Source organism: Pyrgilauda ruficollis, unplaced genomic scaffold (assembly GCF_017590135.1).
Source record: "Pyrgilauda ruficollis isolate IOZ18807 unplaced genomic scaffold, ASM1759013v1 scaffold10, whole genome shotgun sequence".
Lineage (NCBI taxonomy): Eukaryota > Metazoa > Chordata > Aves > Passeriformes > Passeridae > Pyrgilauda > Pyrgilauda ruficollis.
Genome location: NW_024508101.1, coordinates 408744 through 424639, shown reverse-complemented (window position 1 = coordinate 424639; position 15896 = coordinate 408744). Strand labels below are relative to the sequence as shown.

The following is a 15896-nucleotide window of genomic DNA, read 5'->3' as shown; positions in this document are numbered from 1 at the left end:
ACACCGGGGATAAATGCTGCTGGCACTGACCCTGCTGTGCAGGACGGGACAAACCCCGGGGAGAAATGCTGCTGCTGGCACTGACCCTGCTGTGCAGGATGGGACAAACCCCGGGGAGAAATGCTGCTGGCACTGACCCTGCTGTGCAGGACGGGACAAACCCCGGGGATAAATGCTGCTGGCACTGACCCTGCTGTGCAGGATGGGACAAACCCCGGGGATAAATGCTGCTGCTGGCACTGTCTGGGGCTCGGGGAGAGCACGGCAGTGCAGAGCCCGGCCCGCAGCACACGGGAAAGAGCAGGAACACACAGGATTGTTCCAGTGTCTGTTCAGTCGATTTCAGTTCCCCAGTAAGAGCCTGCATGACTTGTGACGTTCAGAGCAGAACTGAAGCCATACAGCGGTTGGATGTGGTCTTTCCCCTTGTTTCCAAGCCGAGGCAAAGAGTTCAAATGGTTTCGCAAGTTTTTCCAGTACCTAGGGGGAAGAAGTATTTTCTTCCTACTTTTATGTAGCTCTTTGCAACACAATTTCAGTCTCATCTTACATCACTTCCAGAGATGTTCCAGTCATGAATGCATTTAGGTGTGTGTCAGAGGGACAGCAAGCAGGGGAAAGGGAGGGGAAAACCCCATAAATGCAACTATTATTGTTGAACTGGTACTACGGATAAAACAGCTTATCCCAAGGCAGTCTTTGGTAGTTTTGTTTATTTTTCCCTGTTCTTTGATCTTATAGCTACAAGGATATTGCATTTTTCAGTTTTGCATTGTCACAGCAGAGCTAAGAAGTTCATGATTTCTGAGGCCAGAAGTGCAGAAAACTGCAAAAGTTTGAAAGTTTGATACTGAAAACAGGAGTTAGCTGTACTGTAACATACATGCAGAGTACAAAGAAACAGTGAATTAAAAGCTGTCAAAACTTACAGCACTTCTTTCAATTCATACAAATTTAGCCCTAGGGTTAAATATGAACAACAAGACCAGAAGACGGATGGTTACACTTACATATCTGCTGGCAGTCTCTAGCAGCAGTAGTATGGCAGGAAGGCTCTCCTTTTTGCCAGAAGCAATATTAGTAATAGTAATATTAGTAATTATTAATAGTTACACTGGAAAATTAACTAATTATACATTTTCATCAAAATCAGGTTAAACAAAAAAAAAAAAATCAGAAAAAATTGCTGACTTTAAGCCAGAAGCAATATTAGTAATAGTAATATTAGTAATTAGTAATATTTACACTGGAACATTAACTAATTATACATTTTCATCAAAATCAGGTTAAACAAAAAAAAAAAAAAATCAGAAAAAATTGCTGCCTTTAAGAACATATTTTAAACCTAGCCCTTGACAAGCAAGACCCGGCCCTGTGACCGCTTGTGATGTTCTTTAGCCCTCACTGCCGGCACAGCGGCCGTTCCCACTCAAGGCGTGGTCCGTAATTGTTTACATTTCTCTCCTGAGGCTCCTCAGCTTCTCAGGAGAGGAAAAATCCCAGCAAAGGATTTTCATAATACCATGGCTACCCCGGAGCGCTGCCGCGGCGGCGGGCCCCGGCCGGAGCGTCCCCGCGGCCCCCTCAGCTTCCCGGCCGCGCCCGCTCCTCCCGCGGGCTGTGGGCCGCGGCGCTGCCAGCCGCCGTCCCGGGAAGCCGCTCTGCGTGCGGCACCGGGAACTCGCGGTTCGGCAGCCGGGCGGGAGCCGTGACCAGTCACGGAGAGGAAAATCTGATTTGCATCGGGGGCCGGGCCTGACGTCAGGCGGAGCAGGAAGCGGCGCTGGGAGCCGCCGGGGATCGCGGGCCTGCCGGGCTGGGACGGGCTGCCAGGGCAGGCCCCGGGGCAGAGGAGGCTCTGCGGGCGAAGAGGACAGGCCGGAGGGCTGCCGGCGGGGCAGCGAGGGCTGTGCGGACAGGCACGGCGCGGCCATGGCCCTGCCGCAGCCGCCCCTCGCCCCCAGGGCGGGCTCGGCCCCGGCGCTCTACATCCACAGCATGCCCGCCTGGGTGCTGGAGGACTTCTGCCAGAAGATGGACTGCCTGAGCGACTACGACTGGATGCGGTTCGGTGAGGGCAGGGCACGGAGGGCGCATCCCGAGACAGGGAGTTCCCGGGCGCCGGGCTGGTTTTGCTTTTCAAACACAGGTGGAATCCAGGCTTCTGTGGTTCCTTGGCTTTCCCTGGGCAGCCGGGCTCCTTCCCCTCGCTCCCCGCAACCTTTCGCACTTCCCTCTCCAGTCGCGCTGTACCTCCTGCCGCTTCTCACTGCCTGTTTCCACAACGTCCCTCACATCTGCTCAGATGTCCTATTTTTTTATTTCCTCTTTCTCTCTATGTATATTCCCTCATGCTTTGTGCCCCTGTTTTTCTTGATCCTGGCTGTGTACAGTCACTAAGTACAGAAAATATAGTCCCTGAGTTATTTACTCTTTTTTCTGTGTCCCCCTGCAAAGAATTCTAACCTGAATGTTAGTACCTGCCTTCCTTTACTTGACATGACTTCCCTAACTGTGTGCTGAATAAGCTCTTACCCCAGTTAAAGTTCCTGATGTAGGGGAGGATTCATCTCCACTACCTTCAGATGCATAAAGCTGTATTTCTGATGTCCTTCCAAAGCCAGCCGTGGTGAGAACTCAGGAAAATTTGTCTCCACACGAGCACCCCAGCCCCTCGCCTTTTCCTTCAGGCACAGCCCCCAGACCCCAGCTCTGGGCAGTGTCTGGGTGTGTGGGGTGGGGACTGGTGAGGGGAGGGGGTTTGTAGGGGTAGTGGGCTGGAGGAATACAGCGGGGTGGCAGGCATGGTCCGGAGCTGGGACAGCTTGTGTGGGGTCAGCTGGGGCACAGGACCTAAAAATAGCTGCATTTCCCCGATGGCTTTATCAGAGTGCAGCTGACACCCAGGTGATTCAGTTATTGTTTTTCAGTTATTGTATTCAGTTATTGTGCTCACCACAGCACAGGGATTTAGGAATGCAAGTGGGAGTGCAGCCACGCCACTGACTGCTGTCACCTGTTTTGGAGAATCACCCCAGGAATTTAATCTCACCTTACTCTGGTACAAAGTGTTAATGATAAAGATTACAGGGAAAATATGCTGAAAAGTATAAGTGGGTCTTCTTTTCAAGTGTCTCTGATAGATCAAAAATTTTTTCCAGAATAGTTGAAGGAACAAAAGGAGTATCTTACTTTAGGAACAGAAATTTATTCATGTCCCCATAGGTAATTTACTATGATCCTTCCTTTTAAAGATATGCAAATGCAAAAGTAAACAGTGTCTCACACCTTAGCCTGCCCTGCTTGCCCTTGCCTGTTTTTTCTAATATTTAAACAGAGATATCCATTCTCTCCCACCAGCCTCCTATGTGATCACTGATCAAACAGAGCTACGGAAAATCAAGTGCATGGAGAAGACAGGGATCAGCATCACGAGGGAGCTCATGTGGTGGTGGGGAGTGAGGCTGGCGACAGTGCAGCAGCTCCTGGACCTGCTGCAAGGGCTGCAGCTTTACCGAGCAGCTCAGGTCATCCTGGACTGTGAGTAGCTGCCCCTTCCTGCCGTGGCTCTGTGCTGCTCCTCACAGCACCCAGGCCCCTCCTAGGACATCTTCCTTGCTAGCTCAAGAAGCTTTTTGTTAGAAGTCATGTCCTCTGTCAAATTCTAAAATGTCTCACTGATTGTGATTCTCCGCTCACTCGAGTAAAACTGGTGGTGTGAGGGAAGAGGTGACACAGGTGGACTCAGGGTCCCTGCAGCTCATCCCTCCATCTTTGTGGTGCTATCTTGGACCCTTCAAGAAGTGCCAGGAAGATGGGCTGTGGCCACACCAGGGCTGGTGCTTTTTTACATCAGGCAGGATTTCAGAGCACAGAGGCTGCACACAGGGTCCTGTGGCACTGGATCACAGCCTGAGAGACAGCATGTTGTTGCAGCCCCTGCCAGGATTGCTTCTGCTCCAAGAGCAGTTGCAGCAGTTAGCCCTGAAACACACACCCAGCTCAGACAAAGCCATCACCACCCCTCCGTGGGTCTGCTTTGCTCCCGTGCTGTGTCAGCGTGGCCATCGCTTGCACAATTTGCACCTGGCGTAGCTACAACAGGGCATTACCTGCTTTCCCTTATGCTGCTCTCAGTTACTTTTTTGGTTTTTTTTGAGCTTTTCTCTGTGTCTGAATATGCTTACTCAGGTGATCCCTCTTGGGCAGACACAGAGGATATGTTGCTTGTTCTGTTGGGCACTTCAGGAGACTAAGCGGTCCTTACATCACCATAATTCAATTTATTCCTACTTGGAGGAATCAGACACAGCACAAAGGGAGATCTTTTGCTGGCAGATTACTTCCCAAAGAGTTCTACATCCATTCAACAGTTCTTTGCACTCTAGTGCCACTTCTGATTGTCCATAATGATGTTTTCTATGTCAGTTCTTAGCTGCAGTGCTGCCCTGTTTGTCTGACATGCAGGAAGTTGCAAAAGTCATGAAAAACCCTGAAAAGTAGGTTGAATAAGGGAAGTGATGCTAAGTTCTGAGACTTCTAGGTTAAACCATGTGAGAAAAAAACAGAATACAGGGACTTGCCTCAGAATGAAGGGACTGTCAGGTTTGACTAAAGGCCTGCAGGCTGTTTGACAGCTAGTCTTAAAACCCTGTAGAATTCGGGATTTCATAGCATCCTAACACAGTCACAAAAACACCTGAGTGTTCTGAGTTTTAATTTTCAGACCTGGTTTCATTCAGACCTGAATTCATTGAAGAGAACAGATAGAAAGCTCGAAGAGAGCTTGGCCATTTCTGCCTTCATGGCTCCTCATGTCCTGCTGTTCTTCAGCTTCAGTGCCCGACTGTGCCAGGCTTGGCTTCCCTCCCACAGTTCTCTGGCTCATGGGTCACACCAGTAGCCCAGATTACACAAGAAACACTGGGCTTCCTGCTTGTTCCAGCTACTCCCTGGCCTTTGTTTGTACAAGTAAAAGAGCACAAAGCTGTCTGATTTCAGATGCAGAGGCCTGCCACATTTGGTTCTAAAATCACCAAAGCTGTGAGAACAGCAGGATAAAAACCACCGTGTAATAATGTTTGGGCTTTTTCTGTTATATCCAAACATTAATTCGGATTTTTAAGAAAATGTTAAATGTATTTCTGATAAAAGGTGCCATATAAAAGTTTAAAACTACAACCAGGAAAATGTTATCAGGGAGTAGAAAGCCCTTATGTCACCCCTAGTGCTCACTGGGCACTTCCAGGCTCCTTTTCAACCTCAGTTTTAAGGGCATTTTAAGAGGTAAGAATTCACCTGCTTTGGAGATTTTGACAACCTCATATATCACAGCATCTTGAACTTTTGTACTGTATTTCTTCCCATCCTAATTGTAGATTAATCTCATCTAATTAATTCCCCCTCAGGGAAATTACATAGTTTTAAGTTCCTGGACACTGTATCTTTTTACTTCTTTTAATTAGACTTCAAGTTGCTTTTTCAGGCCTAACTCTGAGGTTTTGCCAAGCTGTGTACAGCACAGGATCTGTTAGAGCTGTAGTGAATCAATAATTCATCCTTTAAACTTTCCTTATATATCAATAAGTTTTGAGCTTTGACCATTTTTTGTTTTCCCTAGATTGTCTTTGGTTTGTTTCTTTCTGTTGCTAAGTAAGAGTCTTTCTTACAAATAGTCTGTATATGGAAGTTTTTCCTGGGAATGAACCTAGTCATGCCACTAAAATCACACAATTGAAAATAGTCCTAAAACATGTAACTGACTCAACCAAACACAATTCTGTCCATCTTCCCCTCAGTCCTGTGACAACTGCAGAGAACTCAATGCCTTCCTTAGGCTGGGAGGTATTTGTGATTTGAGATCATTACCTGAAGGATGCTATACAGAAAATGATAAACATATCATTATTGCTAATTTATTCTTGTAAGAGACTCTGCATCTCTTGAACAGTCATTGCTGGTATTTATTTGAAGCAATTAGTTCCTGTTAATTTTCAGTAGAAGTTAATGTCATAGGTATAGTCTCAATTTAAATACTGTCTAAATTTCTTGAGTATTCATTTTAATGTTGATGTTAATTTGAAGTCTGATGTCCTGATTAGGATTATTTTCTGGTCACTGATTAGAGTCAGGCTCTATTTTCCCTGCTTATCCTTATCTTCCCTTTGCTGTGTTTTGAAGGGACATCAGCCTCTAGCATCACCCTCCCTGAGAAAGAAGAGCCAGAGCCACCCAAACAGATCGTATCTGTACCTCCCACAGAAGGCAAAAGGAGCGACAAAGAAAGTGCCCTAAGTTTGTTGCCATCCCCAGACTCCTCGCACCTGGGAGCAGCCCCTTCAGGCAGTAAGTTCAGTACTGGGCTGTGAGTTTGCTCTGCCATGAAGTGACTGCACAGCCAAGGCTGCTGTGTGTTTGTGTCAGGATCGTGCAGTGCAGACACTGGTCTCCCAGGTGGGCACAGCTGAGTGTTTGCTGTTTTCCCAGCACTGCTGTCTCCTGTTTATTCCTACTTCAGCACACAACCTCCTGCTCATCCCTCCTTTGGCCCCCTTGTCCTCGAGAGATGCTGGCTGTGTCTGTCCTGTGGCATCTCAGGATGATTCCCAGGACTCTGAACGCCTTGATCCCATCCTGGCTCCTTACAAAGACTGCCCCAGTGCATGCATGTCCTGCCCCATGTCCCTCTCTTCAAGCACAGTGAATCTGGGCCAGCAGAGAGCTGGGCAGGGGTCAGCAGCCCCTCTGCTGGGAGAGGGAAGGCAGAACCCCAGCACGTCCTGGGGGGAGCATCTGCAGCAGCACAGGCACAGGGAGCTCCATGTCCCAGCCAGGGCTGGAGAGGGCTGCACAGTCATCCTGCAAACAAGAACCAGGAAGAGAGCTCCTGTCTTCACACAGAATTTCAGTTTGTCAGCTTGTCACAGATTATCCTTGGTCAGAAAGTTAAAAAAAAATACCCCAGATCTTCATAGTTCTTAGACCTTTGTAGTTAGTCACAGGTGGTGGTATTACAAAACTAAGGTGTGTTTTCAATGCTGTTATCTCAGTTTCAGGTGCTGTTTCTGAAGGAGCCTTGTATTCCCTCCCTGCTCCACCACCTCCCCCAAGAGACCTTTTGAATTCCCTACAGTCCAATCCTCCTGTTCTATCGAGTGTGAAGGTAAATCCCCTTAGTGCTCGCTGACTCTACAAGGAAAATTGCCTTTATGACATTCTGTCTTTTTTCTGTTAAAGTTTATCCCTCTACTTGTACAAAAACATTGCTGTAGTGAAAAGGTTGAGCTCCATACAAAGGGTTTGGACTGAATGCAGTACTAGTGCTTCAGTTAGATTGCTTGTGGTTACATCACTTTTTTGCCAGGGAAGGAAAAATTTACAGTATTACTTCCTGCATAGCTCAGAAGGGATAGCATACCAACAAACAGCAACTGAGTTTGAAGGACTCTCACATGTAGATTTCACAGAGGACTTACATTTCTGGTGTGATCACGGGACAGTATGTATCACTGATTAGTCAGAACCACAGACCTCTTTTAGTTTCGTTGTATACTTAAAATGTGGTTTCTGCTCAAAACTGGGCTAGTATTGAATTTAAGTCATGTTGTTCAAAGCCTTGTGTAGCTGACAACTGAAAATCTCCCAAGATAAATGTTCCATCACCTCTCTGAGCCCCTGTTCAGATGCTTAACCATCACAGTGGGGAAAATTCTCCTGATGTTCCTGATGATTTCAGCATGAAGTCTCCTATTCCTTCCTCCCCACAGTTCTCTCATCTTTCATACAGTCTAACTAGATCTGTCCTGTCCCCAAAGTGTTTCCCAGATCTGTGGGCACACCTTAGTCCCATCGTGGTTGTTCTTGGCCTGTTTTCTTTGGTTTATTTTGTCTGAGGCTTTAAACTCTTCCACGATAACGTGGTCCAGGAGTATCAGCCAGGAGGGAAGACTGACTCAGAGTGCAGTAGTTTCACAGTTTCTTGAGAAGAAGTTAGTGCTTTATTTCCTCAAGCTGTATGCCCATTGAGGTTGTGAAAGCTGCATGATTAGGCTCCAGTGAGACTGTAATTATAGTTGTTATTAGGACTTACCACACTAGAAGCAACAAATTGTTGTGCAACTGATGCCAGATGCTTCAAAAGTAGATATGAAGTTTACCAGACCATAATTACAAGGGACCTCACTTTCTCATCCAACTGTTTCTTAATATGTATCCCAGCTATAAAGATTAAGATCTTTTGTAAATCAGACTAACATCACTTCACAGAAATGTATGGCCTTTCAAACAAAGCTAAGTCTGTTTCCTGGGAAAGGTGGAAATGCAGATTGGTAACTGATTTTGCTTCTGCTATGCAAAAGTTTTACATCATCCCAACACATCAACACAGGAGTTACCTACACCCTAAGCAGTGATTGCATAGTGCCTTTCACAGTTTCATTCAGCAATCACGATTGCTTAAAACATGGGAAGGATAATATGACACTGAAAGAGGGAAAAAGCATATGAATTATCGTGAGATAAACCTGTTTCTTCTACAAATGTGTAGCCTTGCAGCTCTTCTGCTCCTCAGCAGGAGACGATGGCTGATCTCCCGAGCGGGAGTCTCCTGTGGACCCAGAGGGAAATTGCCAACGCCACCAACAGCTTCAGTGACAAGAACAGGATCTGTGAAGGTGCCTTTGCAGATGTCTACAAAGGCCAGAGGAACAACGTGGTGCTTGTCGTCAAAAGGCTCAAAGAGGCAAGTACTGCACCTTTTTCTAGAGGAGTGTGTGTTATTAGCATGACTTGCCCATTAGCAGATGTTGTTTAATACTGCGTGGGGAAGGAATAACTACACAAGAGGAGAGGTAAAACTGAAATTATGTAAATAATTAAACCTAAATTCAGAAAACACACTTTGATGAATACTTTACTCATGTGAGTAGTTCCATTAACTCTATAGATAAGAGTAGCCTGTAGTATAGCTGCCTGCATTGGATGATTGGATCGGGTGTGTCTTTACACTAGTTTTTGTTCTAATTGCCAGTTAATTGTTGCCTTTGACTTAATGTTGCCATGAGTGGTACTTGCCTGTTTGCTACACTAGCTTGTCATCTAGAGACTACCAGATCTGTATAAATGCAAGGTCCTAGTAATTTCTAACTACATTCTCTTGCATGTTTTCATTTTTCAGCTGGAGTGCACAAGCCCAAATTCCACCCAGAGGTTCTTTCATACAGAAGTGCAGATTTGCTTTCGGTGAGTGGTTGGCTTTCAGAGGCAGAGCTGTGTGTCCCACTCGTGCTCTGCTGCTGGGTGTCCCATCAGCACTGGGGTGTCTGCTCCAGGCACGGTTCTGGCCGGGGACACGCGGTCTTGTGCTGCCTCTGCGGGAGCCCCGGGCAGGCAGCACAGTGCCCGGGGCTCCTGCTGGTCCTGGCTGAGCTGGCACAGCCACTCTGCAGCCTTGGGGTGGGGAGGACACAGTGCCCAGCTCGTCCCCTGCTGCAGTGTGATGGGCTCTTGCTCAGTCAGCCTCCTGCCAGCTCCTGCCCAGGACCGTGCTGTGCTCCAGCTGTGCTTCCAGCTGCAGCACACCCTTCCAGTTGGCTTGAATTTAGGGACTTGCTCCAGCTCAGGAATGTGTTTTTCTGCACTGCTCTTACCTCATTTGCAAATCACGGCTGATCTGTGCCTGCAGGTGTTGTCACATAAACATTCTGCAGCTGCTGGGGTTCTCGGTGGAAGCCGGATCGCACTGTCTGATATATCCGCACTTGCCCAACGGCTCCCTGCAAAACAAGCTCCAGTGCCACGTAAGACATCGTCTGGGTCTGCCACCTGCTTGTCATTGCAAGTCCTCTCCTGGAATCCCAGGAAAGACAATTGCATCTCTTTGATTTCTGAGAAACAGACAGGAAAAAAAGGTGCCCAGTGCCTTGGCTGCAGCACCAGGAGGGCAGCAGCTCTTCTCCTGGACTTTGACTGGGACTCAGCTAAGCCTTTGGTTTTCTAAACTACCAATGTCTTACAGGGTTTTATTCCATTAATTACCAATTTTTTCCTCCTTTCCTTGCAGGATGATTCTGCTCCACTGACCTGGGAGATGCGCATTAGGATTTCTTTAGGAGTTGTCAGAGCAGTGGAATATTTGCATAATTTTGGAATTCTTCATGGGAATATCAAGAGGTGAGAACTTTGATTTCCTTGGTCATCTGGTAGTTTCAGGATTTCTTTAATAATCATGGCTAAAGTTTATACCATTTCGAAATCCATTTGCAGTAATTTCTGCTGTCCCTTGTTCTGTAGCACCTTTACCCTTTTTTATTTAACCTGTCTCTCTTTCCTAAATGAAGGAAGTAAATTATTTTGAAGTAATTTTTGGGTGCTTGTTTTTTCCCCTTCTTGTTTTCTAATATTCTTAATCCTTTCAGTCCTATGCAGGAGGCAAAATGCTGGACACTTTCAGTGCTTAAATTTAAAAGCATAAAACTAATTCTTTGCCTCAAGACAAAGTAATGATTTGACCAATATTGTTATTTGTCTGTCATTATTGCAGCTCAAATGTCTTGTTGGATGAAAACTTTACACCGAAGCTCGGGCATTCTGGACTGCGGTTGCAGTCTTCTGATAAAAAATCAGAATATGCCATGATGAAAACCAAAGTCCTGCAAGCTTCTCTTTCTTACCTGCCAGAAGATTTCATCAGACATGGGCAGTTAACAGAAAAAGTGGATATATTCAGCTGTGGTGTGGTATGTTGCCTTTTTTCCTTGCTCTTGTTTATTTTTTGATGCTTCTAGACAAGAAATTGAATAAGAGCAAGTATCTCATATGGTTGTTTTGCTGGCAATTTCATATTCTGGTTGTTGGCTCTATAATGTGTTGAAAGCCTGGTTCACACTCCAAATATATCTCAGTTTGTGGCCAAATGAGGTGAATCTTTTGAACAAGAGAAACAAAAGTGGTTTTTATTGCAGATCAAGTATTACTGCTGAAGGCTTAAAACAAACTAGGTGCTCAAAGTTCTTGCAGACTCACCAGATGAAGTCCTACAAACATTGCCTGTTCAGTTGTAATTTCAGCTAAAATAATTTATAGTATATGACGTCTCCAGGTGTTTCCATTTAAGTAGGAAGTTGCTTTGTGCAGTATGATTTTTTATCTATATTTAGCTTTACTTTCTTCCTATTCTTTGTTTCAGCAATATCTATTGAACTATAAAATCTGGGCTTGGTTCTGGAGGTAGATCTAAAGTCTCATAAATGCCCTGAGCTGGCATTGTTGAGCCATCTGAAGTAAAATATAATATCAGAATGCATTGAAAGTTCAATATTTCTTTAGTTAACAACTTATTTTTTAAAATTATAGTTAATTCTGAACAAATAATTTTATCTTTCTAATACACTTTCTAGGTCTTAGCAGAGATACTGACTGGGATTAAGGCACTGGATGAAGACAGAAACCCGATTCACCTGGTAAGAAAAAGCAGCAGTAATGAGCACCAGTACAAATGTATGGGCTTGCTGTCTAAAAATAATTTCAATTTTATTTAAATACAATTTGATGTTTGCTGTCTGCTGCACATGTCCTGCAGAAGAGAAGTTTGGGAGCCATATCCTGGTTCCATTAAGGTCAGTAGCCTGCCTGCCATTAGAACAGAAGCACAATTGATATTCCCATTTCACATACCCACTCATGGGTGCTGGCCTGAATGGCATTAGGAGAGACTGCAAAATAAATAAGTATTTCAGAGACAAGGCTTTGTGCTGAAATGCTGCTGCATATTTTCTGTGTGCCAGGAGGAGGTGGTATGAGCCACAGTGAGTGGGGAAGCCTGGGCAGGCAGGAGCTGCAGAAGCTCATCATCATGTTTATCAGGCTTTGTCTTGTGCTCATGCGTGGAACTGATTCCCAACCGGTTTCCCAAGCTGAGGTTAGAGCTACATGAGCCACTTTCACAAGCAATCAGAAGAGCCAAACCCAGTGACTGCATTAAAACCATCTGCAGAAAGCAGCCTCCACCTGCATTCCTTCTGTGGCATGTGCTCCTGACTTCTTGTCTGGCTGAAGCCTTGGAGGGAGAACAACAGTATTCCCACTGTTCAGAGGGGTTCCGAAAATCAAAGATCCTACATTCCTGATTTCCTTAACATGTGTTATAAAGGCCTGTGTAAGAATGCTGCTCTACAAAGTGTTGGCTCTTTTTCATTCCTGTATAAATGAGCAAGGAAGAGCTTGCCCTGCTTTAGGAAATTTGACATTGGACACATGCAGAGAAAGCCACTGGCCTTTTTCTCTCCTGTGAGAGCAAACATTTCAGTCAGTTGCATGAACAGAGATTATTAAAGGTTTTCAGTTTGTGAGCCAGGCATTGGGGAACACCAATGACAAACACACAGCAATACTGATTCTCAGAGATTCAGACAAAAAGAAATGCTTGTGTTCATTTTGCCTTCACTAACGCATCTCCTTCATTTGAACAGAAAGATATGATTGCTGACGAAATTCAAACAGCAAAAGAAAGCTCAAACTCCAAAGTAAAAAACTTGGAAAAACTGGCTGCCAAGGAAATCTGCTGCAAATACCTAGACAGAAAAGCAGGGCACTTGCTGGAAGAGGTGGCTGTTGATTTTGCATCAGCCATCTGCCTTTGTCTGAGAAAGAAGAATTCGAACATAGCAGAGGTAATATTTTAAATACACGGCCAAGATTTAAGTCTCCTTGTCATCAGGGTGTAAAGCTACAACATTCATGTCTTGCTTATTTTTGTGAGTGTTGACGTAGGAGAATGTGTGTAAGCAGGGGTACAGGAATTATCATGCATTCACAGATTTGTTTGTTAAAAACAGGTGCGTGAAATGATGGAAATGGCTGAAAACAAATTAAGAGAGCATTACGTCTGTGGAAGCAGCACTTCTGGATTCTCCATGAACACTCCAGAAGAAACTGATGATGAGACAGCCAGTGTGAGCGTGGATGTGCCTTCGGCAGAGGGGAACAAGGAGGAGAGCAGCCAGGCAGCAGTGCCTTCCCTGGCAGCTGTGGCACCCCACACCTGCGGCATCTACGTGTCACGGGTCCCCTGTGAATCAGATGAGTCCAGCAGTTTCCTATGGGATCCTCCAGAAAAGCCCACAGAGGAGTCACCCAGCCACAAGTGCAGCAGTTCAGACAGAGCGGCAGGCTGTGATTACGGGCTCAGGCAGGGAAAGCCTGCCCAGGGGCTGCAGGAGAGCAGCCTGGCGTGCGCCCGAGGCGATGGCATCCTGGAGCCAGCAGCTGCTGCACAGGGCACCTGCCCGCAGGGAAACACCGACCCGGACTCTGCGTGTGCTCCTCAAGGTACAAGTGCCCTCCTCTGACAGTACTGGGGCAAATTACTCCCTTCTCCAGAGCTGCTTAGCTTCCTCTTCCTACTTTTAAACACATATCGGTAAATCTTTTCTCCTTGGTTATGAATTTACTAATAAATCTGCAAAACATTTAGCAGTTTTCTATCAGATTTTTTCCTAAGCCAGTTTGTTGTTTGGTTAGTTGCTTGCTTTTTCTTAAATTTAAAATTATCATCTATTTCTTAGACAATAGATGTTTTTCTTCCCTCAGTATTTGTGCTCTTTTTGTTTTTCAGCTTTAGCCAGAGAGACGTCTTGGAAAATACAGATAAATGATCAAAAAAAGAAGCTCATGGAAAATATTTTGCTGTATGAAGAGGACAAGTTAAACAGTTCTGAACTTTTTGAATCATAAATTGGATGGATTAATTAGCAGTGGCAAGCTCAGAAGAAGAAATAAGGACTGTCTCCTCATTAGAAAGATGATAAAAGTGCACTTTTCACATACGATTAGGTAGCAGATTTCGATCAGGAACACTAGCCCTGACTGGAGGAAACAAGAAGTACCGCATGGAGGAGCACCAGAAAATACCTGTTCTGTATCAGATTAAAGCACAGCCCCACTCTGTACACAGAAATGCCTTCTGCCTTTCCATCTGCAGTGTGAAAAGGAATGGCAAAGGCAAGAATGGCAAGCACATAATAATTTGTGTTGGTTTTCAGCGTGTTTCAGGAGGCAGCTGTTGGTCTCGCTGACCCGCGGTTACGGAGCAGACGCTGACCCGCGGCAGGCAGCAATCCCCCTCTGCCTGCAGGGACAGGGATCCTCAGAGCCCCTCGGAGGGACAGGGATCCTCAGAGCCCCTCGGAGGGACAGGGATCCTCAGAGCCCCTCGGAGGGACAGGGATCCTCAGAGCCCCTTGGAAGGACAGGGATCCTCAGAGCCCCTCGGAGGGACAGGGATCCTCAGAGCCCCTCGGAGGTTTGCAGTGGCTCTCCTGTTCGTTCAGCCTTCCTCCACACACTCAGACCCAGTGCAGTGCCAGAGACAGGGATTTCTGTGCAGTTCTCAGGACGCTGTGCACAGCTTCACCTCGGTTTGGACTGTGCTGACCACAAGTGAAGGTAATTAACTTCAGCCCCTTCCCCTCTGAGCTTCCCTCCACACCGACAGCACTTAAGCCCAACCTTTCAGTTCACTGTTGGGAGCTCTGGGACCATGTTCAATATTCCATAGGGGTATTTTTGGGAATTATTTTTCTCAAAGTGTCCTTTACATGGTAATGTTTCTCATTGTGTTTCACGTGATAACTGTTGTATACTTTGGATTAGGGAAAAGATTTTAATTTAAAATAGCTTTGATTTTTTTATAGGACACTTGAAACATAATTTGTTGTATTTATTTTGGCAATGGGTCAAATATAAGCTAATTATGATGGTTCCACACTCACCAGGCATTCTCAGAAGAACCTTGTGGGTGTCCCTTAGTTGTAGGAGCAGGCCCAGGGATCACATGCAAAACAAAAACCAGAAACTTGTATGCTGGTGTATTTATGATCAAGTGAAAGCCCCCTTAAGAAAGTATTTTGTTTTTGTGATATTTATTACTATTTTATTTTATTAAAATTTTATTATTGCTAGCATATTCCACTTGTGTACAGTATAGGGAAAAACAGGTTTATTATGGACCAAAAGAATTATCAGAGCATGTAGCTCAGTTTACAGACAGGTGAGCTGCCTGCTGAGCACGGGGAACAGGGCCTGAAGTGCAGAAATGGCTGCAATTCACAGTGCAGGTCAGGGAACAAAAATAAAATTAATTATATGCAATTCTTTTCAGTGGAATTGTTTACTAGTATGTATTCCTAGCTTTACACAAAGAACTGTTTAACTTCTATTTTTGTACAGTACCTATTTCATTGTATGTATTATTATGAGCAAGTAAAAGTATTTTAGCTAAAGACCTGTATACTGGAATTACCTACACATTTCTCATTATTCTCTACACTAAAAACTGGTACAATTCCTTAATTAAAAGTGCCTTGGATACTGTCTTTGTATTTACCTGTGTCAGGGGTTTTTTTTATTTTACCAGAATCAAACCAAGATAAGATTAATACCGACATAAGAAACATTGTATACTCAGATTGGTCAGTAACTACTTAATTCTACAGGAGATTTATAGAGATACTTTGTGGCAGTGAAAATGTAATATTCATTGTTTTTCACTGGTGTATTCTGGGGGAGACCCGTGGTAAAATCCTGGTGTCTTCTCCAGAAAGGAACGCACATGGATACACTGCAGAGCTGGATGGGAAACTCGAGTTTTAAACTGGGAGAGGTAGTTTGTGCACGGTTCTGTTTCACTAAGGTGCTTTAGAGGTTTTGTTCTCCTGTAGTCACCAAATGGAATTGTTGTTCTTTGTCTGAGGTGATCTATGTAGTCTTACAGAGTTACCTAAGTATTTAGCGTGGCATATATAAGACACTGTGTGGTCTTACAGTAACACTGCTATGTAACTTGGCAGTTCACAATCCAGTTTATGCATTACCATTTACTAGTAGCTTTTTGAATAAAA

General features: G+C 45.1%; 1 protein-coding gene across 3 annotated transcripts; it reads left to right on the top strand.

Annotated features, from left to right (window-relative positions):
* The first annotated feature begins 1618 nt into the window (after positions 1–1618).
* Positions 1619–15377, top strand: IRAK2 (interleukin 1 receptor associated kinase 2). Of its 3 annotated transcripts, none has more exons than XM_041464598.1 (13): positions 1619–2071; positions 3361–3540; positions 6181–6345; positions 7050–7162; positions 8546–8740; positions 9176–9240; positions 9683–9797; positions 10061–10170; positions 10541–10736; positions 11397–11459; positions 12468–12668; positions 12834–13326; positions 13613–15377. In XM_041464598.1, exons 1-13 carry the CDS (start codon positions 1933–1935, stop codon positions 13729–13731), a joined length of 2154 nt encoding a protein of 717 aa, XP_041320532.1. In that variant the 5' UTR covers positions 1619–1932; the 3' UTR covers positions 13732–15377. The 3 variants fall into 3 exon arrangements, with proteins under 3 accessions (XP_041320532.1, XP_041320523.1, XP_041320515.1); XM_041464589.1 differs by having other exon boundaries at positions 1635–2071; positions 8573–8740; XM_041464581.1 differs by having other exon boundaries at positions 1635–2071; positions 8570–8740.
* Positions 15378–15896: the final 519 nt, after the last annotated feature.